Raw genomic sequence first — 27,996 nt, 5'->3', positions numbered from 1 at the left:
TTTAACATTTTATCAAATCATCATTTTTATTGATTTTTGATAAACTGTACATATTGACATGTTTGACGATACACACACAGAATCCTGATGAGGCGTTCCAGTGACAACCACATGGTGGCGCTTTACATCCAAATACCACTCCGCTGAGGTCGTGACCTTTCAGATCTGCTGCACAAACCCATGACAACCTGGGACACAACATAATTGTTGTACTTCACCAGCTGCTTCACATGTGTGTTTCGTCACGCTAACGGTGTCATGTGATGTCGATATCACTGTTGTGTCACGCTAACGATGGAAGCAGGAAGGAGACAGGGTCCTGGTCCTGGTCCTCCATGACAGCCTGGAGAGCCTCTAGTCCCTCAACCGACACAACGAGACTGCCAACAACCTGAGAGCTGTCGACAACATCCACCACTGCACACAACACACAAAGACACACACAGAATGTGACTCTCATGGTGGAATGTACATGTGCTGAGAGCTACAGTCATTAAGCGTGTGTGTGTGTGTGTGTGTGTGTGTGTGTCTCTGACCTGGGAGTGTGTGTGTGTGTGTGTCTCTGACCTGGGAGTGTATGTGTGTGTGTGTGTGTCTCTGACCTGGGAGTGTGTGTGTGTGTGTCTCTGACCTGGGAGTGTGTGTGTGTGTGTGTCTCTGACCTGGGAGTGTGTGTGTGTGTGTGTCTCTGACCTGGGAGTGTATGTGTGTGTGTGTGTGTCTCTGACCTGGGAGTGTGTGTGTGTGTGTCTCTGACCTGGGAGTGTGTGTGTGTGTGTGTGTCTCTGACCTGGGAGTGTGTGTGTGTGTGTGTGTGTCTGACCTGGGAGTGTGTGTGTGTGTGTCTCTGACCTGGGAGTGTGTGTGTGTGTGTGTCTCTGACCTGGGAGTGTGTGTGTGTGTGTGTCTCTGACCTGGGAGTGTATGTGTGTGTGTGTGTGTCTCTGACCTGGGAGTGTGTGTGTGTGTGTCTCTGACCTGGGAGTGTGTGTGTGTGTGTGTGTCTCTGACCTGGGAGTGTGTGTGTGTGTGTGTGTGTCTGACCTGGGAGTGTGTGTGTGTGTGTGTGTGTCTCTGACCTGGGAGTGTGTGTGTGTGTGTCTCTGACCTGGGAGTGTGTGTGTGTGTGTGTGTCTCTGACCTGGGAGTGTGTGTGTGTGTGTCTCTGACCTGGGAGTGTGTGTGTGTGTGTGTGTGTCTGACCTGGGAGTGTGTGTGTGTGTGTGTGTGTGTCTCTGACCTGGGAGTGTGTGTGTGTGTGTCTCTGACCTGGGAGTGTGTGTGTGTGTGTGTGTGTCTGACCTGGGAGTGTGTGTGTGTGTGTGTGTGTCTGACCTGGGAGTGTTGTCTCCATCAGGTCTCGTCGTCTCTCCAGGATCTCGGGGATCCTCACGAAGGCCACGCCCACGTCCTCACACTCCCTCTCCTGCTCCTCCTCCTCGGGAGGTTCACTCACCACCGTGAATTTGATCCTGAGGAACGATGAAACACTAGTCGGTCACACAAACACACACACAAACAAACACACACTAACGCACACTGACACCTCACCTCTCCATGTCAGGTTGCCGCCCCTGCAGGACGCCCCTCAGCAGCCGCCGCCTCGGCCCGTTGTTCTCAGCGTCCACAGGAACCACTGAACACACAGGTCAAAGGTCATCCACACAAACCTCTAGTCTGAAGCCAGAGTCCAAAGTCCAGACTCCGGATCGGACACTGGACCGGACTCTGGACCGGACTCTGGACCGGACTCTGGACCGGACTCTGGACTCTGGACTGGACTTTAGACCGGACTATGGACTATGGACCAGACTCCGGACCGGACTCTGGACCGGACTCTGGACCAGACTCTGGACTGGACACTGGACCGGACTCTGGACCGGACTCTGGATCGGACTCTGAGAGGAACGGACCGGACTCTGGACCGGACTCTGGACCGGACTCTGGACTCTGGACCGGACTCCGGACTGGACTCTGGACCGGACTTTGGACCGGACTCTGGACTACGGACCAGACTCCGGACCGGACTCTGGACCGGACTCTGGACTCTGGACTGGACTTTAGACCGGACTATGGACTATGGACCAGACTCCGGACCGGACTCTGGACCGGACTCTGGACCAGACTCTGGACTGGACACTGGACCGGACTCTGAGAGGAACGGACCGGACTCTGGACCGGACTCTGGACCGGACTCTGGACTCTGGACCGGACTCCGGACTGGACTCTGGACCGGACTCTGGACTATGGACCAGACTCCGGACCGGACTCTGGACCGGACTCTGGACTCTGGACTGGACTTTAGACCGGACTATGGACTATGGACCAGACTCCGGACCGGACTCTGGACCAGACTCTGGACCAGACTCCGGACCGGACTCCGGACCGGACTCTGGACTCTGGACCAGACTGCGAACCGGACTCTGGACCGGACTCTGGACTCTGGACCGGACTCTGGACCGGACTCCGGACCGGACTCCGGACTCTGGACCGGACTCTGGACTCCGGACCGGACTCTGGACCGGACTCTGGACTCTAGACCGGACTCTGGACTATGGACCAGACTCCGGACCGGACTCTGGACTATGGACCAGACTCCGGACCGGACTCTGGACCGGACTCTGGACCAGACTGCGGACCGGACTCTGGACTCCGGACCGGACTCTGGACCGGACTCTGGACTCTGGACCGGACTCTGGACTCTGGACCAGACTCTGGACCAGACTCCGGACCGGACTCTGGACCGGACTCTGGACTCTGGACTGGACTTTAGACCGGACTATGGACTATGGACCAGACTCCGGACCGGACTCTGGACCGGACTCTGGACCAGACTCCGGACCGGACTCCGGACCGGACTCTGGACCGGACTCTGGACTCTGGACCAGACTGCGAACCGGACTCTGGACCGGACTCTGGACTCTGGACCGGACTCTGGACCGGACTCCGGACCGGACTCCGGACTCTGGACCGGACTCTGGACTCCGGACCGGACTCTGGACCGGACTCTGGACTCTAGACCGGACTCTGGACTATGGACCAGACTCCGGACCGGACTCTGGACCGGACTCTGGACCAGACTGCGGACCGGACTCTGGACTCCGGACCGGACTCTGGACCGGACTCTGGACTCTGGACCGGACTCTGGACTCTGGACCAGACTCTGGACCAGACTCCAGACCGGACTCTGGACCGGACTCTGGACTCTGGACCGGACTCTGGACTCTGGACCGGACTCTGGACTCTGGACCGGACTCTGGACTATGGACCAGACTCCGGACCGGACTCTGGACCGGACTCTGGACTCTGGACTGGACTTTAGACCGGACTATGGACTATGGACCAGACTCCGGACCGGACTCTGGACCGGACTCTGGACCGGACTCCGGACCGGACTCCGGACCGGACTCTGGACTCTGGACCAGACTGCGAACCGGACTCTGGACCGGACTCTGGACTCTGGACCGGACTCTGGACCGGACTCCGGACCGGACTCCGGACTCCGGACCGGACTCTGGACCGGACTCTGGACTCTAGACCGGACTCTGGACTATGGACCAGACTCCGGACCGGACTCTGGACTATGGACCGGACTCTGGACCAGACTGCGGACCGGACTCTGGACTCCGGACCGGACTCTGGACCGGACTCTGGACTCTGGACCGGACTCTGGACTCTGGACCAGACTCTGGACCAGACTCCAGACCGGACTCTGGACCGGACTCTGGACTCTGGACCGGACTCTGGACTCTGGACCGGACTCTGGACCGGACTGGACTCGTACCTTTGCTGTGGTTGAAGCTGAGGCTCTTGCCCTGCGGGGGTTTGGGGAGAGACATTGGCGTTTCCTCTGTGGGCAGATCCAGGAGACAGTACTCCACAAAGAGACGCACCACGCTGCTGTCCATCGCCACACGAGACTCCGCCCTCAGGCTCAGAGACACCACCTCCACCCGCACTCGCTCCGAGGGCTGAGAGAGAGAGAGAGAGGGGGAGAGGGAGAGGGAGAGAGACAGATAGAGAGAGAGAGAGAGATTTTTGATTATTGAAACCTTTATTTTCAAAACTTAAACAAAAACGCTGTCAAAGTTTCACTGGTTATGTACAGTACGTTTCAGGACAAGACTAAGACCTACCTAGACAGTAAAATTAAATATTAAAACATCCTCAACAACAGAACATACTACATCATTAAAACACCACTGTTTGATGAAGCCATCCATGTCCCTCATTTCTTTAAAAAACCTAAAATCTACCCACACTCTAGCTTTCAGCAGCGAGATGAAAACAGGAAGAGCTTCTTGTCCTGTCCTGTCCTTCACTCTGTTCTTCCTGCTGCTGTAAATGGACATTTTCTCTTCTCCCACAATCCAGTTTAAAAGTTTCCATTTGCACTCATTTGCTTTCCTATACCCTACTCCTAAACTAAACTAAAAAACTAAACTTGTCATTTAGCTGACGCTTTTATCCAAAGCGACTTACATTTTTTTAGAACACTCATCATTTTTATGAGGGGCCATCTAGGGGTTCAGTATCTTGCCAAGGACACTTAGGCATGCAGATGGGATAGAGTGGGATTCGAACCGGCAACCTTCTTGTTGCAGAGCACCCGCTCTATCCCCTAGGCCACGCTCTCCCCTACTCCAAGGCCTTCATTTTCTACTCCTAAAATGAAGGCCTTCTTACTTCATGTCTCCTGACTGTTTAAAAAGTCAGGAGACATGACTTCATGACTGTTTAAAAACCTTCTGCATTGTATTAAAAAGGAAACAGAGTCTTTCACATTCATGAAAAGCCTGGAACACTGTCTCTTCTTCTCCACAAAATGGGCAATGAACTTGACTGTTGGGTTGATGATGGATATAAAACTGTTAACCGCAATGGCTCCGTGTTAAATCCTCCACTGCAGGTCCCCAATCATCTTCCTTAAAGGTGGTTTGTATAAAACCCTCCACACCGGTTTGTCATAGATGTCCAGATCCAGTCTCCTCCTCCACACCGTGTCAGGCCTCAAATCCAGCTTGCTCCTGTTCAAGGTTAAAACACAGCATTCATACATGGCTCTCCCTTTTGCTGTGTACAGGTCCACTTGCTTCCAGTCTGTTTTATTTAAAAAAGGTCCTGAGAGCCCGTCCAGATTTGGGGTAAAAAACCTAGCTCCGGAAAAGGGTCGCTGTCGTCAGGGGTCTCCACTCCATCAGAGTATTCCTTCAGCATTTCGAACTCCTCGTCCGTGAGTCTTTTAATCCATTCATTTAAAATCCGTTCTGTCTGTCGCCTGGACCTCTGCCCGATGAGGGTCGCCACCGCCGGGATGTCTATTAGTCCAGGACCTGCTGCGTCGATGATACTCCTCAGGGTCACAGCTCCGGCGGTGCACAGCATGCTGGTGAGGCCTGGTGTGGAGCTGCTCTGGACATCCAGCCTGGCTCCGTTGACCAGCGGCTCTTCTAAAAGCCAGTGCAGAGAGTTTGTAGGTTCCAGCCTTTTCCACTTAAAAAAGGTTCCATGTCTTAAAAAGTGACTGATAAAAAGTAGATAATCCATACATGTTAAAAAGCTTAAAATCCATTAAGAACCGTGGCATGTCTAAAACCAGCCCAGTTGTCTCCCTCAAGATGCTGCTCGTCACTCGTCTCCAAACAACATCCTGTGGACCTATGAGATATTTCTGTAAAAACTGTAATCTAAAAGTGGATATACTGCTTTGGATGTGCACCAGCCCTTGCCCCCCCCTCCTCCTTTGGTAAACACAACACACACTGGGGCACCCAGTGCAACCTGTCCCAAAAGAAGTCTGTTAAAATGGCTTGTAGTTTCTGTACTAAGCCTTTCGGTGGTTCCAAACATGCAAGCCGATGCCACAGAGCAGAAGCCACCAGGTTATTAATAATCATTGTTCTGCCTCTGTAGGATAACTTGGGTTTCAGCCATTTCCATTTGTTGAGCCTCCCTTGCATTTTCTCAGCCACTCCCTCCCAGTTCTTCTGGTCCATGGACTCATTGCCTACATTAACCCTGAGGTATTTGAGACCGTCTCTCCTCCACGTTAACCCCCCCGGCAGACTTGGTAGACCCCCTTCCCACCCAGTTCACTTTAGCCGCTAACATGGTTTAAAATCATTGACAATTTTTCCAGTTCCTGGACGTCCTCCTGATTTTTTACAAACACGATAATGTCGTCCGTATATGCCGATAACATGTGACTCTTTAAAATCACTTAAAATCAACCCTTCAATATTTGCTCTTATCTTCTTTAGCATGGGTTCAATAGAAAGTGTGTATAACATCCCAGAGAGTGAGAAGCCCTGTCCCCCCCCCCCCCCCTGTGCACTTTAAAAGGTTCACTCAGGCCTCCATTGATCTTCAGTACACTCTCAATTTCCTGATACAGAACCTTGATCATAGCTATGAGACAAGGGCTGAGGCCAAACCTCTCCAGAGTCTTCCAGAGGTAAAGGTGCTCAACCCGGTCAAAAGCCTTTTCCTGGTCCAGAGAAATGAGACCAGTTTTTATGCCTAAAGAACTAGAGAAATCCACAATATCACGAATCAAGGACACATTGTCCAGGATAGACCTACCAGGCACACAGTAAGTCTGGTCCTGGTGTATCACTTCCTCCATCACCTCCCTCAGACGGTTTGCCAGCTCTTTGGACAGGATCTTATAGTCTGTGCACAGCAGCGACACCGGACGCCAGTTCTTGATCTCCTGAAGGTCTCCTTTCTTTGGCAGGAGAGTTATCATTGCCCTCCTGCTGCTTATCGGCAGCACCAAGTCTCTAAAGCTCTCGTTAAAAACAGATACAGATCTTCCCCCATCTCGCTCCAGAACTCCTTAAAAAACTCGACTGGAAAGCCGTCGATGCCTGGGGCCTTCCCCCCCGCCATGCTCTGCAGGGCCGTGTAGAGTTCCTGCATCGACAGGGGGCCATCCACCCCAGTGTTCACGTCTTGAGGGACCTTGGGCCGCTCTCCACAGAAGGAGTCAAACAGGCCATTGTTCTCAGTATATTCCGTTTCGTACAAATCCTTATAAAAACTCACGGCTCTCTTCCGGATCTCCTTGCTGTCGCTGAGTTCTTCTCCTTCAGGAGATCGAAGAGTGTGGATTATTCTGCTTTGTCCATTCTTCTTCTCCAGTCCAAAGAAGAATTTAGTCGGTGCATCCATAAGCGCTGCCGTCTGGAACCGTGACCTGACCAGCGCCCCCTGGGCCTTCATGCCAAGTAGGTCTGTAAGAGCAGATTTTTTAGACTTGAGATCTTTAATATGATCTCGATTTCCAGTGGAATCTATTAAATTCAGCACCACCTCAATTTCCGACTCTAGATCCTCCATAGATCTGGTTATGTCTCTTGTAACATTGAGGGTATACTGTTGACAGAGCTGCTTTATCTCAACCTTACCACAGTCCCACCACAGCTTTAAAGAAATAAAATCATTCTTTCTTTCTTTAAAACCGCTCCAAAAAAACTTAAAAACATCCTTAAAATGTGCATCACATAAAAGAGACGTGTTAAAATGCCAGTAGGCGCTTCTAGATTTTAACATAGAGATAAAAACTTTGCACACAACCAGCGCGTGATCTGTAAAACCAACTGGGAGTATACTGCACTTTCTGAAGATGCTAAGATTATGTTTAAAACAATAAAACCGGTCCAACCTCGCCATGGAGATGAGATCCCCTCTGCAATGAGTCCATGTGTACTGTCTCTTACTATCATTCATTCTTCTCCACACATCACACAGATCGTGGGCCTGCAGCAGCTGCCTCAGTGCACTCTGTGAAGCTCTGTGGGGCTCCAGGTGGTTCCGGTCTAAAACATCTTCTGTACAATTAAAATCTCCTCCTAAAAATAAAAAATCATCCATCTTAACTCTGCTTAACGCCGTGTCTAAAACCTTTAAAAAACAGACTCTGTCGGGTCCTGAGACCGGAGCATACACATTCATAAAAACTAAATAAAACTGCTCGACCTTTGCCCTCACCACCAGGAGTCTGCCCTCCACCACCTCCTCCACTTCTAAAGACTCCGGTGCGAAGCTCCTGGAGAAGATGATGCCCACCCCCCCCCACTGGTTGTGCTTAGGTGGCTCAGGACCACCTGCCCCTCCCACTCTCTTTTCCAGTCATTCTCATTATTAGTGTCACTATGTGTTTCCTGTAAGAACATCACTTCAGTTCTTTTCAGTTTTAGTTGCTGGATCATCAGAGACCTCTTCACAGCGTCTCTGGCTCCGTTAACGTTCAAAGAACTGATGTTTAAAAGACTCATAATGAAAAATATAAAAAACCCACAAAAAAACAGGACTGATTGGTAATCAGGATGCACTTTATTCATCATCATCATCATCATCATTGTTTTTATCCTGTCTAATTTTCTGAACAATTTTCTTGAGTCTGTATATCTCCTGGTCAGTGAAACCTCCTCTGCCTTTGCTGCTCATGTGCAGCCGGGCAGAGTTTGAAAACTGCTCTTTATCAGAGAAGTAATCCTCCAATTTCAAACCCTTCATGTTCTTTGTTTTCTGGAGAAACACTTTCATCTTCCCCGCACTGTAGCTTCTTGAGCTCTTCTGGCTTCCTGCCCTGATGTCGGAGGATTCACTGTCAGCAGAGTCGGTCTCCATGCTGGACTCAGACTCTGCTGCTCCTCCCCCTCCTTTCTTCCCTGTCCCTTTCTTAGCTTTGGAGGTTCCACTGTCGCTCCTGGTCTTTCTCTTTAGACGAGGAACTTTAAGCACCTCCTCGACCCTCTCCATGTCAATATCGCTGACTTGGCCTGTCTCCTCCTGTCTTTCCTCACTCACCTGATCTGCCTGTTGGACCACCTCTGTCCCCTCTTGTCCCTCCTCACTCACCGGACCCTCCTTTGGGATCTCCCCTCTCCCCTCCTCATTCACCTGAACCTCCTGCTGCACCCCCCCTGTCCCCTCCTGTTGCTCCTGAGTGTCAGCTGTCTTATTTCTCTGAGGACACCCTTTAGCTTGGTGTCCCTCTTTCCCACAGCTGAAACACTTTGTGTTGTTTGAAGACACAAAAATCACATAATCAAACTCCTCCACCCTGATCTTGAACACCAGGTTCAGATCCTCAGTCCTGTTATTAAGAATCATAAACAGATGTCTTCTGTGGGACACCACGTGTTTTAACAGCGGGGACTTGCATCCTGAGGACACTTTCTTAATCTGAGACACGATAGACAACAAAAGACGAACCTGGATTGATCTGTCCAAAAATCCAGAGTCTCCCTACCCTGTCTAGTGCCCCTGAGCAAGGCACCTTACTCCCCCAACATCTGCTCCCCGAGCGCCTCACATGGTCGCTCACTGCTCTGTGTGTCCTGCACCAGATGGGTCAAAAGCAGAGGTTACATTTCCCTACCTGCATGAGTGTGTTTGGGACTAATAAATGAATAAATGGATCTTACCGTGTCTCGCTAGTTCTCTCAACAACGTCTCATCTCTTATGAACGGAGGGACGTTGGACAGAGTCACTTTTACCGCCGGTGTGGCGAGAGGCAGAACAGACACGAACGTATCGTTCACTTCCATCCCGATCGCCACCACCGTGTTCACCTTCCCTACGCTGTCCAGAAAAATGACAACCGCGTTGTTCATCCTCGCAGCGGACTTCACGCTGCTGTTGCCGACCACCCCCCCCCCCCCCCCCGGCTAGACTACACTCCTCCACGGAGCACCCCCCCTCCCCACGGCCAGACTACACCGGGAATGCCGTAGCGATCTTAATACCGTGCTTCCGGGTTAACCTGGCGAGGTCCATGGCGTTGATATAACCAACAATACACTTTATAACTATAATCAGAATTATCAATAAAGAGATCAAAATCGCACAAACCGCTCATTTACAGCCACCGCTCTCAACTCGCACGCACTACACCACCACACTCAGAGAGAGAGAGAGACAGAGACAGAGACAGAGACAGAGACAGAGAGAGAGAGAGAGAGAGAGAGAGAGAGAGAGAGACGGAGAGAGAGAGAGACGGAGAGAGAGAGAGAGAGAGAGGTCATTGATTAGAAGATACAAACACATGATTGGTTCTGTTGGACCCAGACAATCAGACAGAACAACATGTTGACAGGAGCTGATGAGTTCTGACACAACAGGTAAACAGAGCGTTGCTCACCTGCCTCCCTGAGGCCGAGACGTGAACTACACAGTCATCGCTGTCGGAGCGATCTGATTGGCTCTGTTCCTGTTCGGCTGCTTCCACATCTGGATGGATGCCGACGGGGAGCGGGGGGGCAGAGAAGAAGAGGAGAACAACGAGGTGATGATGAAGTGTGCGGTATGGGGGGGGGGGGCTGCTATCGATTAACCAGGTGAACTAACTTAGTTTTAACATTTATGAACTCTGCTGTCAATCAAATATTGATGAGGGTTTAAACCTCTGCATCTGTAAGACACAGATCAGGGCTCAACACCTCCAGGAGATCGATCTGTCATAACAACTGGTTCACACAGAGAGACACACACACAGAGACACACACAATAACTCTAACTCTTAATATCATCTCATATAAAAAAAGTTTTACAAACAGAGAAACTTAGTTTCCACAAAAACGTCGGTCTTTTTGTTTCTTTCCCATCAGAGCAGATGATCTATATTATATATATATATATAAATATAATATAAATCATCACAATTGATTATATATAAATATATATACATTATCAATAATGAAGATTTATTTAAATATTTATTTATACATTTGATATTTGATGTATTTTCACCTGGGATGATTTCCTCAGAGATTTCAGAATCATCAGAGACGGACTGAGAGGCCGGAAGCAGCTGTCCCTCCGAGACACTGGGACAGTGTGTGTCCTCGTCCTGCTGCAGACCAGGGTCCACCTGCCAACACAACACAGCAACACAACGTTCACACACCAGTAACACAACGTTCACACACCAGTAACACAACGTTCACAGACCGTCAGTAACACAACGTTCACAGACCGTCAGTAACACAACATTCACACACCGTCAGTAACACAACGTTCACAGACCGTCAGTAACACAACGTTCACACACCAGTAACACAACGTTCACACACCAGTAACACAACGTTCACAGACCGTCAGTAACACAACGTTCACAGACCGTCAGTAACACAACATTCACACACCGTCAGTAACACAACGTTCACAGACCGTCAGTAACACAACGTTCACACACCAGTAACACAACGTTCACACACCAGTAACACAACGTTCACAGAGCGTCAGTAACACAACGTTCACAGACCGTCAGTAACACAACATTCACACACCGTCAGTAACACAACGTTCACACACCAGTAACACAACGTTCACAGACCGTCAGTAACACAACGTTCACACACCAGTAACACAACGTTCACAGACCGTCAGTAACACAACGTTCACACACCGTCAGTAACACAACGTTCACACACCGTCAGTAACACAACGTTCACAGAGCGTCAGTAACACAACGTTCACAGACCGTCAGTAACACAACATTCACACACCGTCAGTAACACAACGTTCACACACCAGTAACACAACGTTCACAGACCGTCAGTAACACAACGTTCACACACCAGTAACACAACGTTCACAGACCGTCAGTAACACAACGTTCACACACCGTCAGTAACACAACGTTCACACACCGTCAGTAACACAACGTTCACAGACCGTCAGTAACACAACGTTCACACACCAGTAACACAATGTTCACACACCGTCAGTAGCACAACGTTCACACACCAGTAACACAACGTTCACAGACCGTCAGTAAAAACAACGTTCACACACCGTCAGTAACACAACGTTCACACACCGTCAGTAACACAACGTTCACAGACCGTCAGTAACACAACGTTCACACACCAGTAACACAATGTTCACACACCGTCAGTAGCACAACGTTCACACACCAGTAACACAACGTTCACAGACCATCAGTAACACAACGTTCACACACCAGTAACACAACGTTCACAGACCGTCAGTAACACGTTTACACACAGTCAGTAACACAACGTTCACACACCAGTAACACAACGTTCACACACCAGTAACACAACGTTCACACACCGTCAGTAACACAACGTTCACGCACCAGTAACACAACGTTCACACACCGTCAGTAACACAACGTTCACAGACCGTCAGTAACACAACGTTCACACACCAGTAACACAACGTTCACACACCAGTAACACAACGTTCACAGACCAGTTATCATCTTTGAGTCTCGAAATTTAAACATAAAATATAAATTGAAGCTATTTTTATTATTATTAGTTACAATTTCACATTTCATTTCTCCATATCTGAATCTCGTGCACTCTCCTTCCACCGTGCACGAGTTTGTGCTGCTGAACACGCCCCCTACAGGAGGGTTAGGGTTAGTTCAGTGAACTGTTTAACACAGAGTCACTGAACCAGGGTTTGTGAACCCGAGTTGAATCAGAGCAGGTTGAAGCAGCTTCGTGCTACAGGCCCCTGGATGAACAGGTCAGCAGTAAAGGTCACGACCTAATGACCCTGGACACAGAGCCACTTCACCTGATCCTACAGGCCCCTGGATGAACAGGTCAGCAGTAAAGGTCACGACCTAATGACCCTGGACACAGAGCCACTTCACCTGATCCTACAGGCCCCTGGATGAACAGGTCAGCAGTAAAGGTCACGACCTAATGACCCTGGACACAGAGCCACTTCACCTGATCCTACAGGCCCCTGGATGAACAGGTCAGCAGTAAAGGTCACAACCTATTGACCCTGGACACGGAGCCACTTCACCTGATCCTCTGCAGCTGAAGGATCCATGAAGGAGACTTTCTTGGCAGCGGGTTCGTCCTTCACTCGTTTCTTCTGTCGGAGTTTCGGCAGCAGAACCTAAAGAACGAACAGAGAAGATCAAACATCTTCACCAAGAATCAAATTCTAAAGTGACGCCAAAATAGCTTCATGAATTTGGTGGTTATATATCTACTCTGAAAGTTGAACTTTGACCTTAAGATATAAGACATTTATCTGAAAACGTGTCATTACTGCAATGATCTTTATTTGACCACAAATGTGTTTTATGAGGGTGCGGTGTCGTCTAGGGGGTAGAGTGGGCGTTCTCCAACAAGAAGGTTGCCGGTTCAATCCCCATTCCCCACACTGCCCCATCTGTATGCCGAAGTGTCCTTGGCACGATACTGAACCCCTAAATGGCCCCTCATAAATGTTGAGTGTTCTAAAAATGTAAGTCGCTTTGGACAAAAGCATCAGCTAAATGCCATGTGATGTTATGTAATGTAATGTAATGTAATGTCATGTAATGTCATGTAATGACATGTAATGTAATGTAAAGTAATGTAAAGTAATGTAATGACATGTAATGTAATGTAAAGTAATGACATGTAATGTAATGTAAAGTAATGTAATGACATGTAATGTAATGTAATGTAATGTAAAGTAATGTAAAGTAATGTAAAGTAATGTAAAGTAATGTAATGACATGTAATGTAATGTAATGTAATGTAATGTAATGTAAAGTAATGTAAAGTAATGTAATGACATGTAATGTAATGTAATGACATGTAATGTAATGTAATGTAATGTAATGTAAAGTAATGTAAAGTAATGTAAAGTAATGTAATGACATGTAATGTAATGACATGTAATGTAAAGTAATGTAATGACATGTAATGTAATGTAATGTAATGTAATGTAATGACATGTAATGTAAAGTAATGTAATGACATGTAATGTAATGTAATGTCATGTAATGACATGTAATGTAATGTAATGTAATGTAATGTAATGTAAAGTAATGTAATGACATGTAATGTAAAGTAATGTAATGACATGTAATGTAATGTAATGTAATGTAATGTTATGACATGTAATGTAATGTAATGTGGTCACTGTGACCTTGACCTACAAATTCCATTGCCTTTGAGTCCAAGTGAACGATTGTACCAGTGACTTCACACCTTCTTACCACTGCTGGTGGTAAACAAAGGTTGTGTTGTGCTAACTAAACAGCTCAAAACAAGCTAACAACAAGCTAAAAGCAAATGACCTTCGATGCAGAATTATCAGGCAGAGACGAGGAGGGATGAAGACAAAGTTCAGCTTCCTTCTCCTCCTGCAGCGTCCCCTCCACATCGTTCCTCTCTTCTTCCAAAGCTCGCTCTCTTCTCCGCTCAGCTTCCTCTACGGACTTCTCTCCAGGGACCGAGGGCTCAGCGGTCGTGATGGAGCCTGATGGAGGGCGGTAAGCAGACTTCCACTTCAGGGTCACTTCAATGTGTCCGGCAGCGAGTCCAGAGGGATCGCTCAGCTCGAACACTCCTGAGGGACAGAGCACACACGGTCAGAGGACCACCAGCGTCCCAAAGAGACGGCGTTGTGTTACTGAATGGTCTGGAGAGCAGATAAACAAGTCAGGGGTTTCCCCTGGTGGAGTCGTATGTGACCGCCTAACGTGAGTCAATCAAAATGACAGTGGGACTCTTTGTCACAAGATAGGAAGTCGTGTAGAGTGAACTGCATCAGACATAGGGTTGCAAAATTCCGGGAATATAATATATATATTTGTAAAAAGAACACTAAAGCAATGCCAGAGATATAAATAGTTAGCCAAACAATTGGAATCATCTTTTAAATATTTTACAATTGATGGATAAATGAATAGAAAGAGGCTAGATGAACAATTCTCAATCAGCATGCTTATATATTTTCCCAGTAATATCATTGAAACTCACGTGCACACTACAGCAGGCCTCAGTAGCCCTGCTGTAGAGTGAAGGATGCTGGGAGTTATCTGTGCATGTGATGGAGAACTTCACAGTGGAAATTCCACGTGCAGCGTGTGCTGCATTCCATACATCTTTAAAATAGAGTTTTGATTGATGTTTTTATTGCGCAGCATTAAGTTTGCGATTATTTTTTTTTCAAAATTCCCCAAATTCCAGAGCTTCATATTCCCATGGAAAGTTTCCGGAAATATCCGCCCCATTGCAACCCTGATCAGACAATTTTGAAAGTCACCATATCCTCACCTGAGATGACCTTGTCCTGAGCCAATGGCAGCAGATGAACGCCGGCCTTCCCCAGGTACGTGTCCATCTGCTGCTCCCTGTAGTCGAACACGTAGAACTGCAGCTGCTCAGACCTCAGGTACTGGTCCAGAACCGGGTCCGTCAGCACAGAGAAGGAGTGGAGGTCGTTGAAGTCTGGGTCGCAGCTGTCGGGAACCATGGCAGTGGGGTAGTCAGAGAAGTTGAAGAACCTGTAGACCACGTAGGGACTCGGCTGCTGGGAGCCTCCGGACCTCAGGTCCACACAGCGACCCACGGAGATGGACAGGTCGTTCCAGCTACTGATGGACGGCTGCAGCTGGGATGAGAGTTTCAGTTTATTCACAGTAAATGTGAATTTCAACAGGACTGAGCTGTATATATCTGGACAGGGCTCGGCACCTGTGCTTCTTCCTGCAGTGCAGTGTTGATGCAGGCCACAGACTTCAGCCTTTCTTTAAACAGCCGGATGGTTTCTGTCATGGGAATCCTCAGCCTCAGCCAGTAATCCACCGAGCCCACAGACGTCAGCCCACCAGAGGGAGCTGACGAGCACAAACAGAGACTCTCACACAGCTGCTCCTGCCACGTTTCATTAACAGAGTCTCAAGATGCTCCTTTGATCTGCTTTTAAAAATCTGTTCTTCACATATGATGAAAAACACAGAATAGAAACAATAAAAATACAAAGTGAAAGATATGTTTTCATGGTAATGACTTTTGTTGGAAATTATCTACATAAAGACAAATGAAATAGGACTTATCCACAACTAAATATAAAAAACAAATAAAACCGAGAAATGAAACTAAAGAAATAACATGTAAACTCAAACCAAACAAATAAATATCAACTCCCTGTGGTTTGACCTCAGCAGAGGGAGCAGGCTCAGTTCTGACATGTGTCATTCACATTGATATAAGTTTTAATAGATTTGAAGATTTTCCTTCACAGCGTTTTGTTCACAAGAACGAGACGGACGACCTGAGGACACAATACCTGCTCCTACAATGATTACTATTATTAGTAGTATTATTATTATCGTCCTCATAAATCGTCAGACCTGGTTCCAGAAGGTGTCTAAATTGGTTTGTTAATTTGTCGCTTTGTTACACGTTTTAAACATCTGCTGGTTTCAAACCTCACTGCAGCATCTGGAGGATTAGTGCCTTGCTCAAGCTCAACACATATAGATGTTTTCTATTTTTTGGACTCAGCTGGTCTGATGATTTGAACCTGCGGCCTTGTTACCAGACTAACATCCTGGTTGATTGAGCTGAATCATCAGTGTGGCTCTGTGTTTCTGTACTTCCTGTTGGCAGTGACTGACAGAGGGGTGTGGCCTCACTCACCGACCAGCGGCACGCTCCCGTGAACCTTCCCGTCCTGCTCGAGCAGCTGTTGCAGGCGAAGCTGTCCCCTGGCCAGCGTCCTCCAGTCCAGGCCCAGCGCCTGGTGCAGCTCCACGGTGACAGAGCATCTATGGAGGTAGTCGAGGAAGCGATCATCCACGCTCACCACGTACTTGGACGTGAAACCGTATTTCGGGGTATGGCCCGTCAGCACCGGAGTGGAATGTGGCTCAAACTGATAGAAGGTGTAGGTGCAGAAGGTGGAGAACCCGCCATCGCCCAGAAGACCCAGGGCCGAGGGAGACAGCGAGGCACTGACGATCTGAAGCTCCAGCAGGTTCTCTCCATGCTCCAGGTGAAGAGCTTCCTCTGCCTGATCCTCGTCCGGGACGTCTGGTTGGAAGTCATATGTTTTGGTGCCGTAGGCAATGTCTCTGAGCTGAGCTGAGGGAGAGCAGGAGAGATGGTTAAAGGTTTAGTTCAAGTTAAAGATGGACAGAGGAGCCACGACATCCTCTCACTGCAGTTACACCTGTTCTACACCTGAAGATAGGCTGCTTGTTGGTGAAATGCACCCTGGGAGACGTGGTTGTCTTCTGTCCTTCACAGCTTGTTGTACCTTCCTCTAAATATCCAGATGTTTTCTGACTCAGTCGTGCATCTGTGGTTCTGATGATTGAACCAGTTTCATGTCAAATGAAACAAACAATTGTCTTCCTGTTTCTCTGAGCGTTTTCTCACCTTCCAATTTCTTGATCTTCGCTTTTCTAATGTCGAGCAGCTGCGCCTGACGTTCCAGCTTCTGCTCGAACTCCCCTTTGTCACTATTCAACTTCCGTACAACAGCTTCCAGCTCCACCTGTTGACCAAGGAGACATTTCTATCACAGAAAACGTGCTCACGTCACACGTGAAACACGTTTTATGTCTGGGAGTTTCAGCAACATTTTCTTATTTATTACACGAAAGCAGAATCTGACAGGATGTGGGAGGATCATCAGGCGGAAATTGTCAGAGTCTTAGAGGATAAACAGGATTAGCTTTAAATGTTTATTCTCCATAATTTAAGAAAGTAGCAGAAAGAACTGGGAAGTAACAGACAGGACAGAGGGCTTTAACTGAACAACAGCGCCCCCTGCAGCCACATGTGGTGATTCATTCTGTTGGTCCCTGTGTCCCAGTGGTGAAGTGGTTTTCACGTGTAGAACAAAGTCTGTTCATGTGTTGAGCTCGGAGCACGTCGTCCCACTGAACGCAGGATCCACCGATTTTTACATTTTCCACATTGGTCAGAAGAAGAATGAAGCCGATGATGAGGGACAAACTAGAATCACCATCCTGTGGTTGTTTGTCTCCTCCAATCAGAGCAGCCTCATTCCAGCTTTTTATCCAGACTCAGGAGTTCACTCTGACCTTTGACGAGCAAAATCTAATCAGGTCATCTTTGAGTCTAAGTAAATATTTGTACCAAATTTGAAGGAATTCCTTAAAGACGTTATTGAGATGAATACACTGTTCACAAGAATGGGACGGACGGACAAAGTGAAAACAGAATACCACAGGAGTAAAGTTATGTAGCTGTGTCCTCTTCGTCTACCTTGTAGTTGTTGCTGATTTTGCTCTCCGTGCTCAGGATGTTTCTGGTCTTCTCCAGCTCCTGGATGGTTTCTGCGTGAGCGGCTCGAAGCTCCTGGATGGAGCTGCTCCCTCCCTCCACCGCCTCCCCCAGGAAGCCCAGGTCACTGCTCCGCTGAGCCTTACGCTTCTGTGGAGGCAGTAATTACGTCAGGGGCAGGAAGGAGAAGCAGTGAGAACTGTAATAAGTTTCACCATGAAAACATGAACAAAAGAGAATCTGATGATCTTTTCAAAATCATGAACATCTCACAGCTTGAAAAGATTCCTCACTTGAATGAGAAGAAGAGCCTCAGTGAGTTCAGCCTTATCGTTCTCCTGGGAAAAGAAAAAGAGTTTTGACATTCAGCGAAACAGAACAATACCAATCTACAGGATAATATATAAAGAGAATAAGTGACTGTATATAAATATGATCAGTGACTGTATATAAAGAGGATCAGTGACTGTATATAAAGAGGATCAGTGACTGTATATAAAGAGGATTAGTGACTGTATATAAAGAGGATCAGTGACTGTATATAAAGATGATTAGTGACTGTATATAACGATGATCAGTGACTGTATATAAAGAGGATCAGTGACTGTATATAAAGAGGATCAGTGACTGTATATAAAGAGGATCAGTGACTGTATATAAAGAGGATCAGTGACTGTATATAAAGATGATTAGTGACTGTATATAAAGAGGATCAGTGACTGTATATAAAGAGGATCAGTGACTGTATATAAAGAGGATCAGTGACTGTATATAAAGATGATTAGTGACTGTATATAAAGAGAATAAGTGACTGTATATTAAGAGAATAATTGACTGTATATAAAGATGATCAGTGACTGTATATAAAGAGAATCAGTGACTGTATATAAAGAGGATCAGTGACTGTATATAAAGATGATCAGTGACTGTATATAAAGACGATCAGTGACTGTATATAAAGAAAATAAGTGACTGTATATAAAGAGAATAATTGACTGTATATAAAGATGATCAGTGACTGTATATAAAGAGAATCAGTGACTGTATATAAAGATGATTAGTGACTGTATATAAAGAGGATCAGTGACTGTATATAAAGATGATTAGTGACTGTATATAAAGAGGATTAGTGACTGTATATAAAGAAGATCAGTGACTGTATATAAAGAGGATCAGTGACTGTATATAAAGAGGATCAGTGACTGTATATAAAGATGATCAGTGACTGTATATAAAGAGGATCAGTGACTTTATATAAAGAGAATAAGTGACTGTATATAAAGAGGATCAGTGACTGTATATAAAGAGAATCAGTAACTGTATATAAAGAGAATAAGTGACTGTATATAACGATGATCAGTGACTGTATATAAAGAGAATCAGTGACTGTATATAAAGAGGATCAGTGACTGTATATAAAGATGATTAGTGACTGTATATAAAGAGAATAAGTGACTGTATATAAAGAGGATCAGTGACTGTATATAAAGATGATTAGTGACTGTATATAATGAGAATAAGTGACTGTATATAAAGAGGATCAGTGACTGTATATAAAGATGATTAGTGACTGTATATAAAGATGATTAGTGACTGTATATAAAGAGAAGTGACTGTATATAAAGAGAATAAGTGACTGTATATAAAGAGGATCAGTGACTGTATATAAAGATGATTAGTGACTGTATATAAAGAGGATCAGTGACTGTATATAAAGATGATTAGTGACTGTATATAAAGAGGATCAGTGACTGTATATAAAGATGATCAGTGACTGTATATAAAGAGAATAAGTGACTGTATATAAAGATGATTAGTGACTGTATATAAAGAGGATCAGTGACTGTATATAAAGAGGATCAGTGACTGTATATAAAGATTATTAGGTACTCTATATAAAGAGGATCAGTGACTGTATATAAAGATGATTAGTGACTGTATATAAAGAGGATCAGTGACTGTATATAAAGATGATTAGTGACTATATATAAAGAGGATCAGTGACTGTATATAAAGAGGATCAGTGACTGTATATAAAGAGGATCAGTGACTGTATATAAAGAGAATCAGTGACTGTATATAAAGAGGATCAGTGACTGTATATAAAGAGAATCAGTGACTGTATATAAAGAGGATCAGTGACTGTATATAAAGATGATTAGTGACTGTATATAACGATGATCAGTGACTGTATATAAAGAGAATCAGTGACTGTATATAAAGAGGATCAGTGACTGTATCTAAAGATGATCAGTGACTGTATATAAAGAGGATCAGTGACTGTATCTAAAGATGATCAGTGACTGTATATAAAGAGAATAAGTGACTGTATATAAAGAGGATCAGTGACTGTATATAAAGATGATTAGTGACTGTATATAAAGAGAATAAGTGACTGTATATAAAGAGGATCAGTGACTGTATATAAAGATGATTAGTGACTGTATATAATGAGAATAAGTGACTGTATATAAAGAGGATCAGTGACTGTATATAAAGATGATTAGTGACTGTATATAAAGATGATTAGTGACTGTATATAAAGAGAAGTGACTGTATATAAAGAGAATAAGTGACTGTATATAAAGAGGATCAGTGACTGTATATAAAGATGATTAGTGACTGTATATAAAGAGGATCAGTGACTGTATATAAAGATGATTAGTGACTGTATATAAAGAGGATCAGTGACTGTATATAAAGATGATCAGTGACTGTATATAAAGAGAATAAGTGACTGTATATAAAGATGATTAGTGACTGTATATAAAGAGGATCAGTGACTGTATATAAAGAGGATCAGTGACTGTATATAAAGATTATTAGGTACTCTATATAAAGAGGATCAGTGACTGTATATAAAGATGATTAGTGACTGTATATAAAGAGGATCAGTGACTGTATATAAAGATGATTAGTGACTATATATAAAGAGGATCAGTGACTGTATATAAAGAGGATCAGTGACTGTATATAAAGAGGATCAGTGACTGTATATAAAGAGAATCAGTGACTGTATATAAAGAGGATCAGTGACTGTATATAAAGAGAATCAGTGACTGTATATAAAGAGGATCAGTGACTGTATATAAAGATGATTAGTGACTGTATATAACGATGATCAGTGACTGTATATAAAGAGAATCAGTGACTGTATATAAAGAGGATCAGTGACTGTATCTAAAGATGATCAGTGACTGTATATAAAGAGGATCAGTGACTGTATCTAAAGATGATCAGTGACTGTATATAAAGAGAATAAGTGACTGTATATAAAGAGGATCAGTGACTGTATATAAAGATGATTAGTGACTGTATATAAAGAGAATAAGTGACTGTATATAAAGAGGATCAGTGACTGTATATAAAGATGATTAGTGACTGTATATAAAGAGGATTAGTGACTGTATATAAAGAAGATCAGTGACTGTATATAAAGAGGATCAGTGACTGTATATAAAGATGATCAGTGACTGTATATAAAGATGATCAGTGACTGTTTATAAAGAGGATCAGTGACTTTATATAAAGAGAATAAGTGACTGTATATAAAGAGGATCAGTGACTGTATATAAAGAGAATCAGTGACTGTATATAAAGAGAATAAGTGACTGTATATAACGATGATCAGTGACTGTATATAAAGAGAATCAGTGACTGTATATAAAGAGGATCAGTGACTGTATATAAAGATGATTAGTGACTGTATATAAAGAGAATAAGTGACTGTATATAAAGAGGATCAGTGACTGTATATAAAGATGATTAGTGACTGTATATAAAGAGAATCAGTGACTGTATATAAAGAGGATCAGTGACTGTATATAAAGATGATTAGTGACTGTATATAAAGATGATTAGTGACTGTATATAAAGAGGATCAGTGACTGTAAATAAAGAGGATCAGTGACTGTATATAAAGAGAATCAGTGACTGTATATAAAGAGAATCAGTGACTGTATATAAAGATGATTAGTGACTGTATATAAAGAGGATCAGTGACTGTATCTAAAGATGATCAGTGACTGTATATAAAGAGAATAAGTGACTGTATATAAAGAGAATAAGTGACTGTATATAAAGAGGATCAGTGACTGTATATAAAGAGGATGAAAATCACGTCTCAACCTGTTTCATCAAATAACTAAATAAAACTAAACTGAGATAAGAACGACCTGAAATGACAGAAAACTTCTTTCAAGTCTACTTTTCTTTTTTGTTCATGTCTCATCTGCTAACATGGAGGAGGAGGGATTATGACATATTCTGAAGTCAGCCGCCAGGGGGCGATAATGATGAAACAGGGAAGCAGGACGCGTGGTGAATGAATATCTTGATCAATATATGGATTATCAACATGAGGGCAGAATCAAGAAAGCATCTCACCCTGCGGGGGGGCGTCACACGGCCCCTGAGATCCTCTGCTTGTTGCTTCTGCTCCAGAAACTGGATCTGAAGCTTCTTGTTTTCTTCTATCAGCTTCTCATTTATATCTAAACAAAGCTCAGTATTAATCACACTACAGAAAAGGAGAATCACTAGGATTCAATTTGAGGATTTCCAGTAAACCACTTCATAATTCATGTGGTTATATATCACAACAGGAGGAAGTGACAGATTTGTAATCATTTAACTTTTGTTCCAGATGATGAACCCTCGGTTCTCCCTCCAGATGTTCCACAGCAGCACAGTGCTGCAGCTCCGTCTGAGATGTGAACTTACCCCTCTCAGCCTTGATTTTGTCGAGGATCTGGTTCTTGTCGACCAGGTCGGCCTTCAGCGCCGTCTCCAGCTGTGCGATCTGTAACTTCAGCTGCTGCTCCTGGATCTGCCATTTTTGTTGCTGAGATACGTCGAAAGCGCTGGAGACACAAAGAAGAGGACGACGACAATAATTATCAACTAATTTGTGTAAACTCTGACACAGCAGTCACTACAGTTTCCTGTTTCTTTATCATTTTTCATGTCAGTTTTTTCAGACACAATTTCTGAACCATCAAACATCACCACAGCTCCTTTCCTGCGTTCAGCTCCTCCTACTCTCTGAAACATGAACATTATAAGTGCTTTCTCTGAAGCATCAGCCAATCAGAACCAAGCTTCTCACCTGCTCAGCAGCTTCTCGTTGTTCTCCCTCAGCTCGTCTCTCTCCTGCTGCACTTCAGCGATCTGCTGCTGCAGCTGGAAAACAAAGAGTCTCAGCACAGAGCTGCTTCATCCACTGAATCCACACTACTAATATAAAAACAAGATCCATATCATCTCTGTCTGTGTCTCTTATATCTGGAGAACGTTCATCTCATCACCTTCACACTTTATTGTTCAGAGTCCAGTGAAGTTCAGTGTCGAATCTACAACGTGGTATTTGTTTAGTGATATTGAACGTCTCACGAGTCCGTGTGAGAGGACCAGAGCTGTGAGGCAGCAGAGTAAACCAGTAAACAGCCCATTCAAACTGACTGATGCTGATTTTCTAAATAATTGCAGATGAATTTCTTATGGATGAACTAACTGCAGAGGAGGAGCTGAGAGCTTCACCGTTCTGTAGACCAGCATCTCAGGTCTGGACTGAGACTTCTTCTCTCAAAGTGACATGTGGACCTGAAGTAGTGTCGCTGTCACCTGCTCCATCCCGATCTTGGATGAGTTGGAGCTCTGCTGCCATTTCTTCATCTCCAGACTCTTCAGCCTCTCGTCTTTCAGCTGAGCCATGAGCTCGTCCACCTTCAGCATCGCCGCGTCGTAACTGGCCTTCAGCATCCGCTGACTCTGGAGTGAAAGTGAACAATTAATAACAAAGTCAAACCCTGATCCTCAGCAGAAACAGTTCAGCGACACGACAATCTTTAAATCTTCTATTGTGGCAGTGAGAAGAGTCTTATTGAGGTTCTCTGCTTCAGGTCACATCTTCTTGTTGTCCTCAGGTTTTCTCTGGGAAAGGTCCGGAGCAACTGACTCAGTTCATATCAAAAAAAGATTTTTTAAGAGAAAAATGTCTGATGATTCAAATACATTGAACATGTTGGCTTTTATCATCATGTGATCTGTGTACATGACAGTGGACACACACAGTGGACAGTTTGTGTCTCTGAACTGAAACTAAAGACGATGGAGAAAGACTCAGGACGTCTTCTGTTCTCAGCTGCGTGAAGACGAGGTGCTTGGACACACTGTGAGAGCACCAAGCTGCGTCTTTCCTAAGATGAAGTAGAAATACAGCAGGTGAAGCCTGCTCCCTCAGAGACCCCAGTATAGATCTGCCAGTAATGAGCTGATCGCTGGGTTTGGGGGGGGGGGGGGGGGGGGTGTTGTTGCTGGACGTCAGTGAGGACGAGGCTGTAAAAATATCTCACCTCTTGTAGTTGTAGGAATCGAGCCTCCAGCTCGGCCACTGCGTGGGACCTGTCGACCAGCTGCTTCTGCAGTTTGATCATCGTCGTGTTGTCGTTGACATGTGACCTGAGAGAGAGCAAGAGACTTTGACATGAAAAACAAACAAACAAACATGTCTCTCAGTTTAAAAAACACCCCGGATCAATAGTTCTCCCACTCGGCTTCAGGTCAGTGTTTGTATTGAGCTGTAAACAGAAGCTCGTATTCCTCGGACGTCTCAGGTGAACCAGGTGAAAAACAATGTTTCATGTCTCAGGTTTCATTAGTGAAGCAATAACATCCACACACTAATAGTGTGAATAGAAACTGTAACTTGGTGTACCTCAGTTTGTGGGTCTGCTGCTGTCGGACCTGCAGGAGTCGCTCCTCGTATTCGGCCTCTTTCTTCCACAGCTGCTCCAACTCGCCCTCCATCTCCTCCATGTGGCTCCGCTGAGTCTCGATCACCTTCTCTCTAGGTCACAAAGAACATCTTCATCAAATATCATCTCTGCTGGATGATGAGTGATCCTGAAATGTTTCCATGAGGTGAAAACCTACATTTCAGAAGACAAAGATTTAATTGAAATAATGTAATTAAAACTTTGTCTGTATGTTTTCTCATGTACGTACATCAGTATGCGTCACATATCCTGTATGTTATTGTTTTGATTTTGAAAGTATTTGAAATCACAACAAAGAATATCAGTCATCTTTCAGCGCTCAGCACTATGGCGAGGAGCCCCCCCCCCCCCCCTTCTTTTTGAGGAATGATCTCACAGACTCAACACCACCTCTGTCCCTCTGAACACCACAAGTTTAAACTGGTACGATTACAGATGAAAGTGTTTGAAATTAGGATTTAGAGGCGGCTGGTGATGTTCCATAATCTCCTGACCTCTGACCTATCGACCTGTGACCCTCTGGTTGGTGTCTGGGGGTTACGTGCAGCACTCACAGGTTGCGGCTCTCGGCCCTCGACTCCTCCAGCAGACTGTGTCCGTAGCGCGGCAGCTGGCCGCTCGGAGGCCGCCCTCCTCCCTCCAGGTTCCTCGCAGCTGCAGGAGACACGGGCGATCAGCTCAACACAATGACGTGTTCACAGTGACGACAACACAACTCAACTCTTCAGGATGAACAGTATCAGCGGTTTACATCAAAGAAGCAGTTATCTCATCTCAATGTCTGGACCTCACTTTTGGGTTGAGTCGGGGAGGGCGACGTGGTGTCATCGGTCAACCTCTTTAGTCCGGTGTTGACCCGTGACTGGACGTGTCTGTACGGCGATGGCCTCTTGCTCTGCACGTTGATGAGCTGATGCTTGGCCACGAGAAGACGCTGTTTCAGTCCCTCGTTCTCTGCCTGTAGGCCCCGCACCTTCTCCTGGAGCTCCTCCATCATCTCCTCCATCTCCACGTCTCGGACCCTGGAGACCGGCTGAGCCCCGCCGGCGGCCAGCTTCTCCATGCGACCTCTGTCCTTCACCAGCTTCATCAGCTTGGTGCTGAGCCTGGCGGGCGGAGGAGGAGGTGTGAGGGTCAGGTGACTGTTGTGAAGTTTGGTTCATTGAACGGGAAGATAATGGCAGATCACCTATACTATAGATTCTATAGTATTAATTATTCATATGTTTATCATTCACTGACCTATTGACTTCTCTTCTGGGTTTCGCTCTGAACCGATCATGAACCCGCCCACATTTCATTAGCTTGTTGTGGGAACTGTTGTGTTTCTCTATGATCTTGTCAGGTCTTGATTATTAAGTAAAGTTCCTGGAGATAATGTTTTTTGTGATTTGACGCTACACAATTAAAAGTGACTTGACTTGATCAATTCTGAGGTTAAAGTTTCTGAAAGTTGAGACAACTTGGAACTAGTTCATCAACTCAAGGGAAGGTTTTCCACATTTCTTATTGAAACATGAACCCTAACCCTTAAGGTCAAAGGATCTTCGTGCTGTCAGCTGATGGTGGACTATGGTCACAAGACTTCTTGATATACAACTTGTTCTCCATCAGTTCATCTGCTCCTTCACCTCCATCAGACATTATGTATAAACACTTCAAACATTACAAACCGGTTCTTGTCATGTAGTGAATTGTTGTGTTGTTGTGTTCAGGTCCATCAGCATATGTGTGTGTGTGTCCTGGGAGAGGATCCCCACATGGGTCTGAGCTTCATCACTGATCACTAAGTTTCTGTTTGACTCGTGTTGAGTTAAGAACAGGAAGTTGATCCTTTTAACATCTGAGAGACAAACTGGGATTTTGGAATATATAGAAATAAAATGTGATGATCTTAATGTTTTGTTATTGTTTCGTTGTCTACACACTTTCATTGGAAGTCAAATGAAATTGTTCGTATTATAACGATAATGTTTTAAGCAGAAAAAAACTTAAACCAGCGTTTGGTGTGTGTGTGTGTTACTTCTTGATCTTGTCCTCCTGTTTGTTGTTGTGCTCTTTTAAGAGCAGATTCTCATCATGGAGGTGAAGGAACCGGTCCTCCAGCACCTCCCTGGACACCCGCGAGATGTCCTGTCGCGTCCGGGCATGTTGATGAGCCCACAGGTCCGTGAGCTGCAACATGTTCTCGTCTGCTTTGACAGGTGATGAGAGGAAACGTGAGGCTGCTGACCTACATCAGGTTCATACTCTCTCCATACAGCAGTGATCATTCTACCCCAGATAAAGAGTCCTAACTACAACCAGTGTCCCAGACCTTGTACAGCAGCTGTGAGTTGGGACAGACCGACCTCCATGTCTCTGACTGGGACATCTGCGGCTGTCTCATCAAGCACAGTGGACATGTCCCTTCAGTGAGCACCGTGTCACCCGTCCTCTTCCTCCAGGAACATGAATCTGTCAGAGGTGAAGGGAGAAGTTGTTGAGCCAGAGGGAACCGTTCGACCTGTTCACCTCCGGGACTGCTCGTGTGTGTCTGTGTGCTCGGAAAGTGAACCCCAGAGGTCTTCCATTTGAAAACTGTACAATGGAAGCTTCTCCACATGCCTCGGCCATCGGTGAGTTACACCGTGGATCATGTCCTAACGACAACGAGTCCAGTGTGAAACACGCCGCTAGGGGGATGTGAGTGGAGCCGAACCGGAACCTGGTCCTGGTTCCTCTCTGGACTCTGGACTCACGTGTGTGGAAGTAGATTGAACGTCCCCTTCGTGTGTGGGGGGAGTGATCTGCAGGAGTCCGAGCGGAGTCTGGTGAACGAGGCGAACGTTTCCTTAAGCAGCAGATTAAAAACACTGAGGTTGTTAACGGGATGCTAGCCACACGAGCTAACGCTAGCTAGCCTCTGCTCTGTAGAGGTAAGCTAACAGGCTAACCCGTGCTAACCCGTGCTAACCCCCCCCCCCCCCCTGAAGGAGCCTTCTCCTGTGATGACTTCGAAGAGGAGTCATCACAGGAGGAGAAGATGAAAGAAGCGGAGCGACCCTCTGACCCCGGGTTCGGGTTAGCTCGGGTTAGGGTTAGCTCGGGTACCGAAGGCTTAAAGATAAACGAACATGAATGTTTCTCACCCCCCGACGCGGAGCTCTCCTCAGTAACCGTTGCTACTCAAACAAACCAGCTG

At 45.6% G+C, this 27,996-nt stretch overlaps 1 protein-coding gene across 2 annotated transcripts; it reads right to left on the bottom strand.

The window, feature by feature from the left end:
* rpgrip1l (RPGRIP1 like) lies at positions 1 to 27,996 on the bottom strand. 2 transcript variants are annotated; one of them, XM_062389067.1, is made up of 25 exons: positions 27,944 to 27,996; positions 27,130 to 27,269; positions 26,836 to 27,004; positions 25,605 to 25,918; positions 25,367 to 25,466; positions 24,752 to 24,883; positions 24,390 to 24,495; positions 23,659 to 23,805; positions 23,144 to 23,217; positions 22,759 to 22,898; positions 22,423 to 22,529; positions 18,330 to 18,374; positions 18,019 to 18,186; positions 17,164 to 17,281; positions 16,423 to 16,866; positions 15,475 to 15,617; positions 15,055 to 15,391; positions 14,073 to 14,344; positions 12,800 to 12,895; positions 10,760 to 10,880; positions 10,152 to 10,240; positions 3,785 to 3,971; positions 1,552 to 1,636; positions 1,336 to 1,472; positions 1 to 417 (listed from the first exon to the last, which is right to left on the bottom strand). In XM_062389067.1, exons 2-25 carry the CDS (start codon positions 27,215 to 27,217, stop codon positions 284 to 286), a joined length of 3,753 nt encoding a protein of 1,250 aa, XP_062245051.1. In that variant the 5' UTR covers positions 27,218 to 27,269; positions 27,944 to 27,996; the 3' UTR covers positions 1 to 283. The 2 variants fall into 2 exon arrangements, with proteins under 2 accessions (XP_062245051.1, XP_062245052.1); XM_062389068.1 differs by lacking the exon at positions 27,944 to 27,996 and adding an exon at positions 27,554 to 27,881.

The sequence above is a fragment of the Platichthys flesus genome, chromosome 6 (genome assembly GCF_949316205.1).
Source record: "Platichthys flesus chromosome 6, fPlaFle2.1, whole genome shotgun sequence".
Lineage (NCBI taxonomy): Eukaryota > Metazoa > Chordata > Actinopteri > Pleuronectiformes > Pleuronectidae > Platichthys > Platichthys flesus.
The sequence above is the reverse complement of the archived record's forward strand: the minus strand, read 5'-3'. Positions and strand labels throughout refer to the sequence as shown.